Raw genomic sequence first — 18,635 nt, 5'->3', positions numbered from 1 at the left:
ATAAATCAAGATCATACTGACAATAAATAAATCGATGTTGAGCAGTTTCTAATCATTGTCGGAAAGTTACATCAGCATCACAAATTTGTCATGCTGCTACGGACATATCATGTTTTCTGAGTTGCCTCCTGACTTTAGTAAGTGAAGGTGTCTTATCAGAGCATGTGTTTTGTGAAAAGGTGATTGTCTGATTTCAGCAACCAGAAAAATAAGTAAACACAATAAACATTTGATACAATTCTAACAGTAAACTACTGTATACTCTCACATATTTCACCAAAATCGAAACTGTACTAAAAATCGGGTGTTTCAATTCGTTAAGTTCTTCTTTAATTGTGGATTTGTGTTATCAAAATTCCTCAAAAATGAAGACGAATTTAACTACAGAAATAGCTATATGATTTGTATTTGCAGTATTTGTTGAAGGAATTTCTCCTTTTTGTGTTAAACGCCTCCAATTGTATGTAATTTGCTTCTGAAATAAGCGACCCCATTGTGCAGTTTTATAGCATTTTGAATTTGCCCTGCTGGGACTGCAGAAGTAGGAGACTTTGATGTTTCGAGCTTATTGGATGAAGGTTAGATACTGTGCACCAATAGCATTCGGAGTTGTACAAAGAGATCTACTCCCTCCCCCACCCATCCTTCCCTCTGTAGCCAGTACGTTGCTTCGAGCCCGAGATGAGAGGATGATGCTTTTGAACACTCGGATGGAATAAAATACATTTCACTTGCATCTCATGATGTCAAGAAATCGGAGGTTTTGGAATACGACCAATTTACCTTTGCTGGATATTCACACTGAGTATTGTTACTATGAACAGTATTTTGATGGTGAATAAGATCATATTGTAACGGACCGGGGATGACAAAGAGAATTGGATACCGAGACTGGAGATGGCAGGCGCTCTGGTGGCATCATTTCTTTCTCTTGTGGACTACAGTAGACGGACAGACTCGTTACAGCATCCCGGAGGAGCTGGAAAGGGGCTCTTTGGTTGGAAATCTAGCCAAAGATCTGGGTTTGGGACTGTCTGACATTTTTGAGCGTAAGCTGCGTGTCGCCTCTGAGGCTGGTAAGCAGTATTTCAGTGTGGATGCGGGGAAGGGCGAGCTGGTAGTCAATGACAGAATAGACAGAGAGGCATTATGTGGACAAAGCGCCAGCTGTGTTCTACCTCTGCAGGTTGTAATAGAAAGCCCACTTCAGTTACATCGAATTGAAGTGGAAGTAAGGGACGTGAATGACAATTCTCCGAGTTTTCTCAAAAGTGAGCATATAATAGAAATAGCTGAGTCCACCGTTTTAGGTGTGCGTTTTCCCTTAGAGAGTGCAGAGGATCCCGATGTTGGGAGCAACGGTTTGAAGACCTACACACTGAGCAAAGATGAATGCTTCACTTTAAAAGTTAAAGAAATTGAAAATGGAAGAAAAATACCGGAATTGGTTTTGAATAAGTCCTTGGATCGCGAGAAAAAAGCTATTCACAATTTATTTCTTACTGCTATGGATGGAGGCAATCCAGTTAAGTCAGGGACTTCAAAAATAATCGTAAATGTTCTTGATAATAATGATAATGTGCCATTATTTGAAAACACATTGTATAAAGTTTCTGTTCAAGAGAACAGTGCAAACGGCTCCTTTGTACTTACAACAAAAGCCAATGACATAGATGAAGGTCCAAATGGAGAAATTGAATACTCGCTTGGCATTCACACACCGTCATCAGTGATATCATTATTTCACATAGATCCTTTTACGGGAGAAATATTTCTGAAAAACCAACTGGACCATGAAAGTCAAAGTTCATATCGAATAGATATAAGTGCAAAAGATAAAGGCTTCCCAAAAATGGAGGGCCACTGCAGTGTGCAGGTGGATGTCTTAGACGTAAATGATAACGCCCCAGAAATTATTATGACCTCAAAACCCTCTTCTGTGCCCGAAGACTCCCGAAGTGGGACAGTAGTGGCTTTGATCAGTGCTCGAGATCTTGACTCTGGTGATAACGGTAAAGTGACGTTGCAGCTTCCTAAAGGCTCCCCCTTTACTCTTAAACCATCATTTTCTAATAACTACGAGCTGCTTACCAGTGCTCCTTTAGACAGAGAGAGTTTCTCAGAGTATAATATTGAGATAACAGCCACTGACTCAGGCTCTCCTCCTCTGTCCAGTAAGAAAAGTATACCTGTCGTCATCACTGATGTGAATGACAACCCTCCTGTATTCACTCAGCCCTCCTATAATGTGTATTTAAAAGAGAATGGAGTACCAGGCTCTATCCTGTACTCAGTATCAGCATCTGACCTGGATTCTGGTGAAAACGCCAAAATCTCTTACTCTATACTGGACTCTAAAGTGCAGGACGTTTCTGTGTCCTCTTATGTTTACATTAACTCAGATAACGGCAGCATCTACAGCATGCACTCGTTTGACTATGAGAAACTGAAGGTGTTTCAGATTCAGGTTCAGGCAAAGGACCAGGGCTCTCCTTCTCTCAGCAGCAACACCACTGTCCATGTTTTTATCCTGGATCAGAACGACAATGCCCCCGCTGTTATTTACCCCTCCTCCGCTGCCATGGGCTCCCTCTCTCACCAGAGGATGCCCCGCTCGGCTAAAGCGGGTCACCTGGTTACTAAGGTGACGGCCGTGGACGCAGACTCGGGCCACAATGCGTGGATCTCCTACAAAGTGTCGGAGGCCACAGACGCCTCTCTGTTCACTGTCAATCTGTACACAGGGGAGGTGAGGACTAAACGCGCTGTGTCCGAGCAGGACGACTCCTCTCAGAGGCTGCTTATAGAGATCAAGGACGACGGCGAACCGGTCCAGTCAGCCACCGTCACGGTGTCCATCCTGCTGGAGGACGGTCTCCATGAGCCCATCTTAGACCTCCGACAGAAAGCGGTCGAGCCCAGCAAGAAAACCGGCAGAATCACCCTTTATTTGATCCTCTCTCTGGCCTCGATTTCCGTGCTGTCTCTGGTGACTTTTCTCATCTTAGCGGTGAAATGCATCAGGAACAGCAGAAGCAGCGCGAGTTGTTGCACGAGACAGAGTGACTTTGACGATTACAAGAACCCCAACAGAAACCTGCAGCTTCAGCTCAACACTGATGGACCTATAAAGTACGTGGAGGTCCTGGGAGGAGACATGTTGACTCAGAGTCAGTCCTTCAGGTCCTGTATGTCTCCTATGTCAGAGTACAGTGATTTCACTCTGATTAAACCCAGCAGCACCACTGACTTTAAGGAGGTCATCAGTGTCCTGGATGCGTCTTTACCCGACAGCACCTGGACCTTTGAGAGCCAGCAGGTGAGCAGAGAAATAATCATGTGTCTTAGTATTTTGCCTTTTATTTCGATCAGGATCTAATCATAGTTTTATTAAAATCAATCAACAGTGGAAAAAAACATTCTATTTTCTTTCTTTCTTTCTTTCTTTCTCTCTCTCTCTCTCTCTCTCTCTCTCTCTCTCTCTCTCTCTCTCTCTCTCTCTCTCTATATATATATATATATATATATCTCAATCAATCGGCTGTCTCTCTTAAACTATTTTCTGTTTGTCTATTTCAGTACATAGTTCCTCTGCGACACAATTTTCATTGTCTGTTTTATAAATCAGATTTCAAAGTTCGGAAAATAAATTTGACGTACGTAGTCTTCACAGATAAGTTAAAAATCGCCGTTTTTAGAGACTTAGGCATTGAATGCAAACATGTGAACAATTCAGCACCACCATAGCGGACAGCGACTGTGAGATTCAATCATGATCATGTGACGTCTGAACGCTGAACGGTGCTGATTTATTTACTCTTTTTTATCAGCACTAAAGATTTATTTTATGTTTTATGCTTATTGTTTTTTTATTTTTATTTTTCAATATTATTAAAACCTTAATTAACATGAGACTCTGGCTGTATACAGGCTGTGATGTTTATTTTATGTTTGCCATGAACCCATTTTTTATCACAGTGATTGATATTCAGTAGACTTTGTAACAATCACCCTGCATGAAGGCTCCCACGCAGAATAGATGCTGCCACTTTAAGAGTGTCGATCGGTTCCTCTCTCATTGGATGGCGGATATAGATGCTGTGCACCAATAGGAATCAGAATTGTACAAAGCAATCTAGTCCCTGCCCCCATGCAGCCTTAGCGCTTTAACACTTAGAATGGAAGAGCTCGAGGAGAGAGACAGCACTGAGCTCGTTTTTTAAAGATATAGATAAATGAATTACAGCTTACAACCATGCTCTTACACTGTGGCAGGTTTTCTTTAAGGACTCTTCCTGATATTGGCATTATACGATTATTATTTACAAGATCTCGATTGGAATAAGTTTTTAAAAGCGGACCAAGGATGACAAAGACAATAGGATACCGAGACTGGAGATGGCAGGCGCTCTGGTGGCATCATTTCTTTCTCTTGTGGACTACAATATACGGACAGACTCGTTACAGCATCCCGGAGGAGCTGAAACAGGGCTCTGTGGTAGGAAATATTGCCAAAGACCTGGGTTTGGGACTATCAGAGATTTTTGAGCGAAGGCTGCGTGTCGCCTCTGAGGCTGGTAAGCAGTATTTCAGTGTGGATGCGGGGAAGGGCGAGCTGATAGTAAATGACCGACTAGACAGAGAGGCTTTGTGTGGACAAAGCGCCAGCTGTGTTCTACCTCTGCAGGTTGTAATTGAAGATCCTTTACAGTCTCATCGAATTGAAGTGGAAATACGAGACATAAATGACAATTCTCCTAGTTTTTTAACCCAGGAGATACATCTTAAAATACCAGAATCAGTGACTCTTGGCAAACGCTTTTCTTTGGAGAGCGCGCAGGATCCTGATGTTGGAAGCAATTCCTTGAAAACCTACTCTTTAAGCAGAAATGATTATTTTTCTCTCAAACTCAAAGACACGAAAAATGGTAGAGCTGTCCCAGAACTAGTTTTAGAGAAGCCATTAGACCGTGAAAAGAATGCACAGCATGAATTAATGTTGACAGCGTTAGATGGAGGAAACCCGGTCAAATCGGGGACCTGCAAGATAATAATCACTGTACTTGATATTAACGACAATTTTCCAGTATTTAATGAAAATGAGTACAAGGTTTCTATGAAGGAAAACAGTACCAAAGGAACCTTTGTGATCAAACTGACAGCTACGGATGCTGATGAGGGTCTTAATGGTGAAGTCAAATATTCCTTTGGGTCTCGCACTCCAGACTTAGTGTCATCAACATTTGAAATAAACGAAAAGACGGGAGAAATTGTTTTAAGAGGCGCATTAGATTATGAGAGTACAACATCCTACCTGATCGATATTACTGCAAAAGACAACGGCACTCCGGAAATGGAGGGTGACTGCCGTATTCATTTGGACGTAGAGGACATAAATGATAATGCTCCAGAAATTGTGCTCACGTCTAAACCCAGCCATGTGCGTGAAGACGCATTAAGTGGAACAGTAGTGGCTTTGATCAGTGCTCGAGATCTTGACTCTGGAGTTAACGGTAAAGTGACTTTGCAGCTTCGTAAAGGTTCTCCTTTTTCTCTTAAACCATCATTTTCTAATAACTACGAGCTGCTTACCAGTGGTCCATTAGACAGAGAGAATTTCCCAGAGTATAATATTGAGATAACAGCCACTGATTCAGGCTCACCTCCACTGACCACTAAGAAAACTATACCTGTCACCATAACTGATGTGAATGACAACCCTCCTGTATTCACTCAGCCCTCCTATAATGTGTATTTAAAAGAGAATGGAGTACCAGGCTCTATCCTGTACTCAGTATCAGCATCTGACCTGGATTCTGGTGAAAACGCCAAAATCTCTTACTCTATACTGGACTCTAAAGTGCAGGACGTTTCTGTGTCCTCGTATGTTTACATTAACTCAGATAACGGCAGCATCTACAGCATGCACTCGTTTGACTATGAGAAACTGAAGGTGTTTCAGATTCAGGTTCAGGCAAAGGACCAGGGCTCTCCTTCTCTCAGCAGCAACGCCACTGTCCATGTTTTTATCCTGGACCAGAACGACAATGCCCCCGCTGTTATTTACCCCTCCTCCGCTGCCATGGGCTCCCTCTCTCATCAGAGGATGCCCCGCTCGGCTAAAGCGGGTCACCTGATTACTAAGGTGACAGCCGTGGACGCAGACTCGGGCCACAATGCGTGGATCTCCTACAAAGTGTCGGAGGCCACAGACGCCTCTCTGTTCACTGTCAATCTGTACACAGGGGAGGTGAGGACTAAACGCGCTGTGTCCGAGCAGGACGACTCCTCTCAGAGGCTGCTTATAGAGATCAAGGACGACGGCGAACCGGTCCAGTCAGCCACCGTCACGGTGTCCATCCTGCTGGAGGACGGTCTCCATGAGCCCATTTTAGACCTCCGACAGAAAGCGGTCGAGCCCAGCAAGAAAACTGGCAGAATCACCCTTTATTTGATCCTCTCTCTGGCCTCGATTTCCGTGCTGTCTCTGGTGACTTTTCTCATCTTAGCGGTGAAATGCATCAGAAACAGCAGAAGCAGCGCGAGTTGCTGCACGAGACAGAGCGACTGTGACGATTACAAGAACCCCAACAGAAACCTGCAGCTTCAGCTCAACACTGATGGACCTATAAAGTACGTGGAGGTCCTGGGAGGAGACATGTTGTCTCAGAGTCAGTCCTTCAGGTCCTGTATGTCTCCTATGTCAGAGTACAGTGATTTCACTCTGATTAAACCCAGCAGCACCACTGACTTTAAGGAGGTCATCAGTGTCCTGGATGCGTCTTTACCCGACAGCACCTGGACCTTTGAGAGCCAGCAGGTGAGCAGAGACTCGGAAAAAAGAATAGACCGTTTATACCGTTTTGTATGTGCTACTGTTAACCCAAAGGTATTTGTTTGTACACAAAAAAATCCCAACAAGGTTATTCAACAAACACTCAATATATAATATATGCATTATAAATGGATACATTTTAAATTAGAATCTTTTTTTAAATACATTAAAAGTGCTAAACTGTTAACTTAAACCTTATTATTGCACCTGGAGAGACGTTTTTCTATCATGTAGACCAGCTTTTCGAGATGAACGTTTCAGCACCTCAGGGATGGACAGCGACTTTGAACCCACCAGACACACCATCAAGAGTGCTTAATAATGGTTGGATGGTGATGGTCATTACTCATGGAGTAAAATTGAAAAAGCATAAATGATGTTCATTAAAGACGCTGCATTAATGCATTGTATTGATGTTTTAAATGTAGTTGGCTAATTTAATAATATCAACCTAATACATTTTTATAATTATTAACATTTTTGAACTAAAACATATTTTGCCAGTATAGTGAAATTGAATGTTGGCAGTTATTGTATCCGTTGATTATATACCTTTTACAAAAATAAATTGATCTAATAAATATTTAAATCTATCTCTCGTGGAAATTTAAACCACCATGTCCTAAACACGTTTCCATTTCTCTCTAATGTTTGGACACAATGGGTTGTGTCTCTTTAACAAGGATGCTCAGTCTTCCTCCCATTGGATATGAGAGGTGGATGCTGTGCACCAATAGCATTTAGAAATGTACAAAGAGATCTACTCCCTCCCCCATGCAGCTTTAGCACCAAACCACAATGCTCAGAGCTGAAGGAGAGTATGATCCATATTCACTCAGTATTTGGCTATCTTAGTTTCATTATGGACGATAGACAGGCATGGCTTAAACGGAATATATCACGATTTGGGAATATGGATTGTGACATTATTTTTTCTGTTGCTGTGGATTGGATGTGATGTATTTTACTGAATCAGGGATAACAAAGACAATGGGATACCGAGACTGGAGATGGCAGGCGCTTTGGTGGCATCTTTTCTTTCTCTTGTGGACTACAATAGACGGACAGACTCGTTACAGTATACCAGAGGAACTGAAACAGGGCTCTGTGGTAGGAAATCTTGCAAAAGATCTAGATTTGAGACTATCAGACATTTTTGACCGTAAACTGCGTGTCGCCTCTGAGGTTGGTAAGCAGTATTTCAGTGTGGATGCGGGGAAGGGCGAGCTGGTGGTGAACGACAGAATAGACAGAGAAGCTTTGTGTGGACAAAGCGCCAGCTGTGTTCTACCTCTGCAGGTTGTTCTTGAAACCCCTTTAAATTTGCACCGAATAGAAGTAGAAATAAAAGATATAAATGACAATGCACCTTGTTTTAATACAAAAGAACTTACCTTAAAAATTTCTGAATCGGCAGCAGTTGGAACTCGTTTTCCCCTGGAGAGTGCAGAAGATGCTGACGTTGGCAGTAATTCTGTTAAATCCTACATGTTAATTAAAAATGAATGTTTTACGTTGAAAATGAAGGAGGTTGAGGACGGCAAAACAGTCCCAGAGTTAGTGTTAGAGAAGCCTCTCGACCGAGAAAAAAAAGCGGTTCATCAGCTTTTTTTGACTGCATTAGACGGAGGAAATCCAGCCATGTCTGGTACGTCACAAATAACAATCATTGTTCTTGACGTAAATGACAATTTTCCAGTTTTCGAAAAAAGTATATACAAAGTTTCGCTGGAGGAGAATACACCAAAAGATACATCTATTATCAGAATTACCGCCACTGATGCAGACGAGGGTCCAAACAAAGACATTGAGTTCTCTTTTGGATCACGGACACCAGATTCTATTTTATCAGTTTTTGAAATTAATTTATTAACTGGTGAATTACATTTAAAAGGAGAGTTGGATTATGAAAGAGATACTTCCTACAAAATTGAAATAACTGCGAAAGACAATGGCATTCCTGAAATGGAGGGTCACTGTCGTTTACAAATAGATATAATAGATGTTAATGATAACACTCCGGAAATACTGCTCACATCAAAACCCAGCCCTGTAAGTGAAGACGCGCCTAGTGGTACAGTGGTGGCTTTACTCAATGCACGGGACGCTGACTCTGGTAATAACAGTAAGGTAACACTGCAATTACCCAAAGGTTCTCCTTTCGCGCTTAAGCCCTCCTTTTCTAATAATTATGCTCTCGTTACGACTGGTCCTTTAGACAGGGAGCGTTTCTTAGAATATAATATTGAGATAACAGCCACTGATTCAGGCTCACCTCCTCTCTCCAGTAAGAAAAGTATACCTGTCATCATCACTGATGTGAATGACAACCCTCCTGTATTCACTCAGCCCTCCTATAATGTGTATTTAAAAGAGAATGGAGTACCAGGCTCTATCCTGTACTCAGTATCAGCATCTGACCTGGATTCTGGTGAAAACGCCAAAATCTCTTACTCTATACTGGACTCTAAAGTGCAGGACGTTTCTGTGTCCTCTTATGTTTACATTAACTCAGATAACGGCAGCATCTACAGCATGCACTCGTTTGACTATGAGAAACTGAAGGTGTTTCAGATTCAGGTTCAGGCAAAGGACCAGGGCTCTCCTTCTCTCAGCAGCAACGCCACTGTCCATGTTTTTATCCTGGATCAGAACGACAATGCCCCCGCTGTTATTTACCCCTCCTCCGCTGCCATGGGCTCCCTCTCTCATCAGAGGATGCCCCGCTCGGCTAAAGCGGGTCACCTGGTTACTAAGGTGACAGCCGTGGACGCAGACTCGGGCCACAACGCGTGGATCTCCTACAAAGTGTCGGAGGCCACAGACGCCTCTCTGTTCACTGTCAATCTGTACACAGGGGAGGTGAGGACTAAACGCGCTGTGTCCGAGCAGGACGACTCCTCTCAGAGGCTGCTTATAGAGATCAAGGACGACGGCGAACCGGTCCAATCCGCCACCGTCACGGTGTCCATCCTGCTGGAGGACGGTCTCCATGAGCCCATCTTAGACCTCCGACAGAAAGCGTTCGAGCCCAGCAAGAAAACCGGCAGAATCACCCTTTATTTGATCCTCTCTCTGGCCTCGATTTCCGTGCTGTCTCTGGTGACTTTTCTCATCTTAGCGGTGAAATGCATCAGAAACAGCAGAAGCAGCGCGAGTTGCTGCACGAGACAGAGCGACTGTGACGATTACAAGAACCCCAACAGAAACCTGCAGCTTCAGCTCAACACTGATGGACCTATAAAGTACGTGGAGGTCCTGGGAGGAGACATGTTGTCTCAGAGTCAGTCCTTCAGGTCCTGTATGTCTCCTATGTCAGAGTACAGTGATTTCACTCTGATTAAACCCAGCAGCACCACTGACTTTAAGGAGGTCATCAGTGTCCTGGATGCGTCTTTACCCGACAGCACCTGGACCTTTGAGAGCCAGCAGGTGAGCAGAGAGAGAAAAACGATGTTTACATACATGGTTTAGTATGAGCTATTGACCCAATGCTTACACATAAAGAAATCATAACAGCAATGTTGTTCATCCGCTACTGAAAATATCGTTGCATTATTAGTGGACATTTTTGAAATAAGGGTAAATAGTATCCAAATTAAACTGCTTAACTGACTTGATAGCTTTAACGACATATTTGACCTGGAGAGTTTGTTGAATGTTCAACAGCTTTTCGAACTGAAGGTTTCAGCACCACAGGGTTGGACAGCGACTTTGACACATGAGGCGTCAAGAGTGCTCAATAATGGATTGATGGTGATAGACTTTAGTCGTGGAATAATATTGATACTAAAAAAAAAACGTTATTTAAAAACTCTGCTTTAATATATTTTCAAATGTTATCGGAATTCATTGTACTCACAAATTTATGCTAAATTAAGAAATTGCAATCGTAAGAACAATTAATAGTCAAAAAATAATATTTTAGCAGGAATTTAATGTTAATAGTTCTAAGTTTTTGTTACAGACTTTTATTTTTTAACGAATTGATGATATCTTCATCTATGTCTCGTGGAAATAAATACCAGCATCTCCTGGAAATGTTTCCATTTCTCTCTAATGCTTGGACACAATGGGTTGTGTATCTTTAACAAGGATGCTCAGTCTTCCTCCCATTGGATATGAGAGGTGGATGCTGTGCACCAATAGCATATAGGACTGTACAAAGAGATCTACTCCCTCCCCCATGCAGCCTCAGCACCAAACCACAATGCTCAGAATGGGAGGAGAGTATGATCCATATTCTCTCAGTTTTTCGCTATCTTAGTTTCATTATGGACGATAGACAGGCATGGTTTTTACGGAATATATCATGTTTTGGGAATATGGATTTTGACATCATGTTGTTTGCTCTTGTGGATTGGATGTGATGTATTTTACTGAATCAGGAATGACAAAGACAATGGGATACCGAGACTGGAGATGGCAGGCGCTCTGGTGGCATCATTTCTTCCTCTTGTGGACTACAATAGACGGACAGACTCGTTACAGTATACCAGAGGAACTGAAACAGGGCTCTGTGGTAGGAAATCTTGCAAAAGATCTAGATTTGGGACTATCAGAGATTTTTGACCGTAGGCTGCGTGTCGCCTCTGAGGCTGGTAAGCAGTATTTCAGTGTGGATGCGGGGAAGGGCGAGCTGGTGGTAAATGACAGAATAGACAGAGAGGCTTTGTGTGGACAAAGCGCCAGCTGTGTTCTACCTCTGCAGGTTGTAATAGAGGACCCACTGCAGTTACACCGAATAGAGGTGGAAATAAAAGATATTAACGACAATTCTCCGCGTTTCATTTCAAATGAGCTGTCTTTGAAAATAGCCGAATTAGCTTTAGTGGGCACCCGTTTTCTTTTGGAGAGCGCAACGGACCCTGATGTTGGAAGCAATTCTCTCAAAACGTACACTCTCAGTAAAAACGAGTGTTGTTCCCTTAAAATTAAAGAAATTGAAGGAGGCAAGACAGTGCCTGAACTTGTTTTAGAGAAGCCCCTCGATCGAGAGAAAAAAGCAGTTCACACTCTTTTACTAACAGCATTAGACGGTGGTAATCCAGTAAGATCTGGAACATCACAGATAACCATTCATGTACTTGATTCAAATGATAATTTTCCTGTGTTTGAGAAAAACGTTTACAAAGTAACCCTGGATGAAAAAAGCATGAAGGGGACCCTCGTTATAAAACCCAAGGCAACAGACGCAGATGAAGGTCTGAATGGTGAAATTGAATTTTCGTTTGGCTCTCGTACACCAGATTTTGTATTGTCAATGTTTGATATTAACACAGTAACTGGTGAAATCTCTCTGAAAGGGGAGTTGGACTATGAAACAACCAAATCATTTGATATTGATATAATTGCGAAAGACAAAGGTAGTCCTGAAATGGAGGGTCACTGTCGCGTTCAAGTTGATATTACTGATTTCAATGATAATGCTCCTCAAATTGTCCTCACATCTCAACCAAAGCCAGTGCGTGAGGACGCACCAAGTGGGACAGTTGTGGCTTTGATCAGTGCTCGAGATCTTGACTCCGGTGATAACGGTAAAGTGACGTTGCAGCTTCCTAAGGGTTCTCCCTTTACTCTAAAACCTTCTTTTTCAAATAATTACGCTCTGGTAACCAGTGGTCCTTTAGACAGAGAGAGTTTCTCAGAGTATAATATTGAGATAACAGTCATTGATTCAGGCTCTCCTCCTCTGTCCAGTAAGAAAACTATACAATTTAGCATAACTGATGTGAATGACAACCCTCCTGTATTCACTCAGCCCTCTTATAGTGTGTATTTAAAAGAGAATGGAGTACCAGGCTCTATCCTGTACTCAGTATCAGCATCTGACCTGGATTCTGGTGAAAACGCCAAAATCTCTTACTCTATACTGGACTCTAAAGTGCAGGACGTTTCTGTGTCCTCTTATGTTTACATTAACTCAGATAACGGCAGCATCTACAGCATGCACTCGTTTGACTATGAGAAACTGAAGGTGTTTCAGATTCAGGTTCAGGCAAAGGACCAGGGCTCTCCTTCTCTCAGCAGCAACGCCACTGTCCATGTTTTTATCCTGGACCAGAACGACAATGCCCCCGCTGTTATTTACCCCTCCTCCGCTGCCATGGGCTCCCTCTCTCATCAGAGGATGCCCCGCTCGGCTAAAGCGGGTCACCTGGTTACTAAGGTGACAGCCGTGGACGCAGACTCGGGCCACAACGCGTGGATCTCCTACAAAGTGTCGGAGGCCACAGACGCCTCTCTGTTCACTGTCAATCTGTACACAGGGGAGGTGAGGACTAAACGCGCTGTGTCCGAGCAGGACGACTCCTCTCAGAGGCTGCTTATAGAGATCAAGGACGACGGCGAACCGGTCCAGTCAGCCACCGTCACGGTGTCCATCCTGCTGGAGGACGGTCTCCATGAGCCCATCTTAGACCTCCGACAGAAAGCGTTCGAGCCCAGCAAGAAAACTGGCAGAATCACCCTTTATTTGATCCTCTCTCTGGCCTCGATTTCCGTGCTGTCTCTGGTGACTTTTCTCATCTTAGCGGTGAAATGCATCAGGAACAGCAGAAGCAGCGCGAGTTGTTGCACGAGACAGAGTGACTTTGACGATTACAAGAACCCCAACAGAAACCTGCAGCTTCAGCTCAACACTGATGGACCTATAAAGTACGTGGAGGTCCTGGGAGGAGACATGTTGTCTCAGAGTCAGTCCTTCAGGTCCTGTATGTCTCCTATGTCAGAGTACAGTGATTTCACTCTGATTAAACCCAGCAGCACCACTGACTTTAAGGAGGTCATCAGTGTCCTGGATGCGTCTTTACCCGACAGCACCTGGACCTTTGAGAGCCAGCAGGTGAGCCTATAAAACAGTGGACCTGCAATGTGCTTTACAGTTTACATTTTGTTCATAGCCATAAAAAATAAGCAAGATGAAACTGTTTTTAATTAACTCATATGTCACTTCTTTATGACATAGGAAGCCAAAATACATGGGCATTGTATGCCTTTATTTACAAAAAGTATGTTTATTTAATGCAAGATTGGGTTTCTGCATATAAAACAACACCATGTGTTTACATCCGGATTACCACATCTTTGCAATGGGTTACATTAGTTTTACATGTTTTTCTGCCTTACATTGCCTTTTTATTATATGCGACAATATTTTTAGTGAAACCTATTTAAAGGTAAAATTGAGCGTAGAGGGAAACCTGATTGAAAACCCCGCCCCCCTGCGGATGCAAATAGTATTGCTTTAAATGACAAATTGGTTTGACCACGAGATTTTTCATTAAGAGCATGTGAATTAATTATTCCAATATATAAAAAGTTTGATATAATGTTCCTTAGATTATGTCAAACTGACTTTTTGTCAGCCGTAAAATCTTCCTCCTGCTGTCCCTCCACTTTCACTTTTCTCTTAAACTTTTAATGAATGAATGACTTTATTTCGAACCAAAATTTTACATAAGATAAACAAAAGAAAACAAAAGACAAAAGTAACAGTGTCCGAAAAGGAGTAGGAAGAAGTAAAACTTATATATCCCTACCCCTATGTTACATTTCTTCTGTTAGTCAGTTCTCAAATGAGTGTGGTGTTGGTGCCTGTCAGTGGAAGTGCAGTGACTGGAAAGTTTTTACTGTGTGAGTGTGTGAGCTCTGTGTGACAGAGCTGGTCCTGCCCTGTCTTCCAATGAGAGGGAAGGCCTCTGTGGTACTTCCCCGCCCACGAGGGGAGTGAGGCGGAGGACACAGAGCAGAGTTTCACTGAGGGCAGAAAATACTTTGATTTTCGTCTTGTTTTCTCGTAAAAAGCGCAGTCATGATCACGTCAAAACTCCCCATTGCTTTGTTTTTAAAACGGAAATGTTTTCCATCGAGCCTGACAGCCTCGTGTTAACATTACTATGGATACGCTACGGTGAAAGAAGGACTTGAAAACTTTTCCATTCTCCGATCATCGGAGCGCAGCACAATGGACTCCAGACAGAGGAAGCGCTCCGGAGGAGGGAGGCTGTGGAGGCTCTGCTTCTATCTGGCTTGCGTCTCCTGTGCGTCCGCTCAGCTCAGCTACTCTGTATCGGAGGAACTAAACCCAGGCTCTGTGGTTGGAAACATCGCGAAAGATTTGAGTCTTTCTGCTCAACGGATGGTTCAGAGGAGGTTGCGGGTGGTCTCGGAATCCACAACGCAGTATTTTGAGGTAAAGGAAGCGACTGGCGAGTTAGTTATTAAACAAAAAATTGACAGGGAGCAACTGTGTGAAATAAGCTCAGCATGTTCACTACACCTTCAAATAGTTCTGGAGGTTCCTTTAGATAGTCATCGCGTTGTGGTGGACATTCTGGATGTGAATGATAATGCACCGCAGTTTTCAACAAGCAACATTTCTTTGGAGATATCAGAGGCGGCTACTCCGGGCACAAGGTTTCGCCTGGAGAGCGCACACGACCCAGATGTTGGGACCAACTCGTTACGCACTTACCATCTTGCAGCAAATGACTTCTTTATTTTGAAAGTGGAAACTAAAAGTGATGGCAGCAAGTTTCCGGAGCTCGTGGTGGATAAATCTTTGGACAGGGAGACGCAGGCCTCGTTTCGCCTGTTGCTCACGGCTGTCGATGGGGGTCAGCCGGAGAAATCTGGCTCGACACTTCTGCTCATTAGAATTCTGGATGTAAACGACAATTCGCCAGTGTTTGACGAGCCGGTGAAGACTGTTAAGTTATTAGAAAATGTTGCACGGGGCACTTTAGTAACTAAACTGAACGCGTCTGACGCGGATTCGGGGAACAATGGAGAAATATCTTTCCTTTTTAGTAAATACACGCCGGAACGCGTTCTCAACCTTTTCAGTGTGGATTCTAAAAGCGGGGAGATCCGTGTGAAGGGGGACGTGGATTATGAAAAGGCCCCTAGATATCACATCACAGTGCAGGCCAGAGATGGAGGCTCTCCTGCCATGGAGGGCTCCTGTAACGTCATAGTAGACGTCATTGACGTGAATGACAACACACCAGAGGTCACACTGACGTCACTGACTAGTCATATCGGGGAGGACTCAGCGCCAGAGACTGTGGTAGCCCTCATCAGTGCCCGGGACCTGGACTCGGGGGTGAATGGGGAGGTTACACTGTCAATCCAACCAGGTTTGCCATTCAAACTAAATTCAGCTTTTGGCATGCATTACAGCCTCACCACTGCTGGAAATCTGGACCGTGAGACTGTCCCTGAGTACACAGTGGTCATCAAGGCCACTGATGCTGGATCCCCTCCTCTTTCGTCACAAACCACCTTTGTTGTGATGCTCTCTGATGTAAATGACAATGCCCCCATCTTCTCTCAGCCTTCATACTCTGTGGATGTCCCAGAGAACAATGCTCCCAGTGCCCCAATCGCTGCTGTTTCAGCCACTGATCCAGACCTGGGTGACAATGCTCGCATCTCTTACTCCATCCTTTCCAGCATGGTCCAGGGTTCCCCCATCTCTTCCTACGTCTACATAAACCAAGAGAATGGGCACATCTACAGCATGCGCTCCCTGGATCATGAGCAGCTCAATGCTTTCCGCATTGAGGTGCAGGCTCGGGATGCTGGGGTGCCCCCTCGGACAGCAAACGTTACTGTGCATGTGTTTGTGGTGGATGTAAATGACAACGCACCAGTAATTGTACACCCCTCCTACCCAAAAGGCAAAAGGTTAGAGCTCACTGTGCCCCCTTCAGCTGGCCCAGGGCACCTCATAAATAAACTTGTAGGGGTGGATGCAGACAGCGGGCACAATGCATGGCTATTTTACTCCATCACCCCTGGTCCAAATGCTGGCATGTTCCGTATTGGGGCACACAGTGGTGAGCTACGTACAACACGCAAGTGGGCCGAGGAGGAAGTGGGCTCAACATATGACATCATGATCACCATCCAGGACAATGGCGACCCACCTAAGTCCACCTCTGTGAACATTACAGTAACTGTGGATGAGAAGGGCTCGGCCATCGACGCTCCTGCTAGCCCTCATCACACACCCTTCTACCACCGAACGGGGATGTCAGACATCACCCTGTATCTAATCATCTCTCTAGCTTGTGTATCAGCTGTTTCCTTCATCACCTTTGCTGTCCTCATGGTACGCTGCCTCAGGCACCAAGGCCCAGGGCTGGGAGACTCTGACTGCTGCTGCTACGGAAGCCACAGGTCCAGTCGCTACCATCAGAGACCCGGCAAGGATCTGCACCTGCAGCTCAATACTGATGGACCAATCCGCTACATGGAGGTGGTGGGAGGCCCCCAGGAGCCCCACACCCGCACCTACAGGCCCTGCTACTCCACCCTATCCAGCCGAAGTGACTTTGTATTTATGAAGACACCCATGCTGAGTCACAACAACACACTCAACATGACACTCAGCAGGAAGCACCTTATGAACTCAGCTTGTGAGGTGAGGGGATTAAATGGGAGAGCAAGCATGGCATCTGTAGAATATGCACAATAAGCCAAATACAGGTGTTTTAAAATCCATAGACAGGTTTGAGAAATGCAATCTCAGAAAACCTTCTTCAAATGTGGTGTTAATGTTATAATGGTATGTAACAGTACAATGAATGAGTTACAACTAGATGTCCTCATTCACATAGTTCTGCAGTTTTTCTCTCAAGGCTCTGTTGTTTTAGCAGGATGCTGCTTCTCAGTGTTGTGAGAAAAGTATCAGAGCTGCGTTGTCCCAATTCACAGTTTAGAGCTTAATATTTATTCTGACCCTGAGGCTAGGAAATAACTATGGTTGGTAACTATTTCTGACTTCTAGAAACTATAGTGGCTGAAAGAAACTGATTAAAAAAGACACAGATGAAGAGAGATTCATGCAGCAAGACCAGAGGTTGGTGGATAAGTAAGAAAGGGAGAGACAGAAGAGGTCCTCACAGATAGAGGGGAGGAGACAAACATGGAAATTCATCCTGCAGTTTTGGCTAAGGGAAATGGCTGGGAGAGAGAAGAGAACAGGATGACAGAGGGAGAGAGAGATGTGGGGCAAAGGAGAGGAAAAGGGCTGAGGAAACAAAATGGTGAGAGGAGTGGAGGGGAAGAGTCAAAGAATAAAGCAGTAGCTGAAAAACAGGAATTCAAGGGGTCAGTGGCCTGACCCCTGACTTCCTGTTGTCCTCTGAACCCTTGGTGATTGGTTCCAGGGCTCAGCACATCACATGAGGGAGGATGTGCTGTGTGCATTCATTCAGAACAGATTTTTATTTTTCTATTTTTATTTTCACTTTTAGATCCTGTGTAGTGAATGTCCCATATTTTTATGTGGTCATTGAATAAGAAAACTGAAAAGAGCAAACATGATTCATGATTCATTCAAGAGAACTGAGTCGAAAAAGGGGAGTTTTCTTCTTCAAACTTTTTTAAATATTAGCTTTAGTTGTGTAATTTAAATGTAGAATTAATTATTAAATTATTTGGTTTAATATTTCTTCCCCAAACATCAAGATGTTTACCCTCGTGTCTGTTTAGTATCTAAAAGAGCCCTCGTGCCTCTGTATTGCGTAGAAACTCTCTGTGTGCTGAATTAGGTTGTCCCTGAGGTCAGCAGGGTACCATCTGTCTCTCTGCTCTAGTGACACGTGTGCAATGAGGACAACAGAGGAATAGAAAGCAAAGAATAGATAAAGGAACAGGAAGGATGGCTTTACACACGTGTGCCACAGCGACAGACGGCACAGGCTATAAAGGCTTTCAGGCATCAGCCATGGCTGTGGGTGTTTATGTGCTTGCAAGTGAGGTTGGCTGTACAAAACATCATACAAGGAGT

The 18,635-nt window shown here is 43.9% G+C and overlaps 3 protein-coding genes across 50 annotated transcripts in view; all 3 read left to right on the top strand.

Moving 5' to 3' along the window:
* Nucleotides 1–18,635, top strand: part of LOC109979913 (protocadherin gamma-A11-like) — a 312,688-nt gene that overhangs the window by 282,323 nt on the left and 11,730 nt on the right. The window contains exon 1 of one of the 48 annotated variants that reach the window (XM_065958671.1): nt 11,879–13,679. The exons of 46 other annotated variants lie outside the window; for them this stretch is intronic. In XM_065958671.1, coding sequence (XP_065814743.1) covers nt 11,991–13,679 — 1,689 coding nt within the window. In that variant the 5' untranslated portion in view covers nt 11,879–11,990. Of the gene's footprint in view, nt 1–11,878; nt 13,680–14,548; nt 17,265–18,635 lie in introns of those variants that run through there. One more of the 48 variants, XM_029279084.2, reaches the window with a different exon arrangement.
* Nucleotides 42–3,435, top strand: LOC114920716 (protocadherin gamma-C5-like). The gene has a single exon (XM_065958675.1). The coding sequence runs from the start codon at nt 866–868 to the stop codon at nt 3,377–3,379; it is 2,514 nt and encodes an 837-aa protein (XP_065814747.1). The 5' UTR covers nt 42–865; the 3' UTR covers nt 3,380–3,435.
* On the top strand, nt 7,645–10,324 carry LOC136179933 (protocadherin gamma-C5-like). Its single transcript, XM_065958674.1, has one exon. The coding sequence runs from the start codon at nt 7,793–7,795 to the stop codon at nt 10,307–10,309; it is 2,517 nt and encodes an 838-aa protein (XP_065814746.1). The 5' UTR covers nt 7,645–7,792; the 3' UTR covers nt 10,310–10,324.

Source organism: Labrus bergylta, chromosome 9 (genome assembly GCF_963930695.1).
Source record: "Labrus bergylta chromosome 9, fLabBer1.1, whole genome shotgun sequence".
Taxonomy (NCBI): Eukaryota; Metazoa; Chordata; class Actinopteri; order Labriformes; family Labridae; genus Labrus; species Labrus bergylta.
The sequence above is the reverse complement of the archived record's forward strand: the minus strand, read 5'-3'. Positions and strand labels throughout refer to the sequence as shown.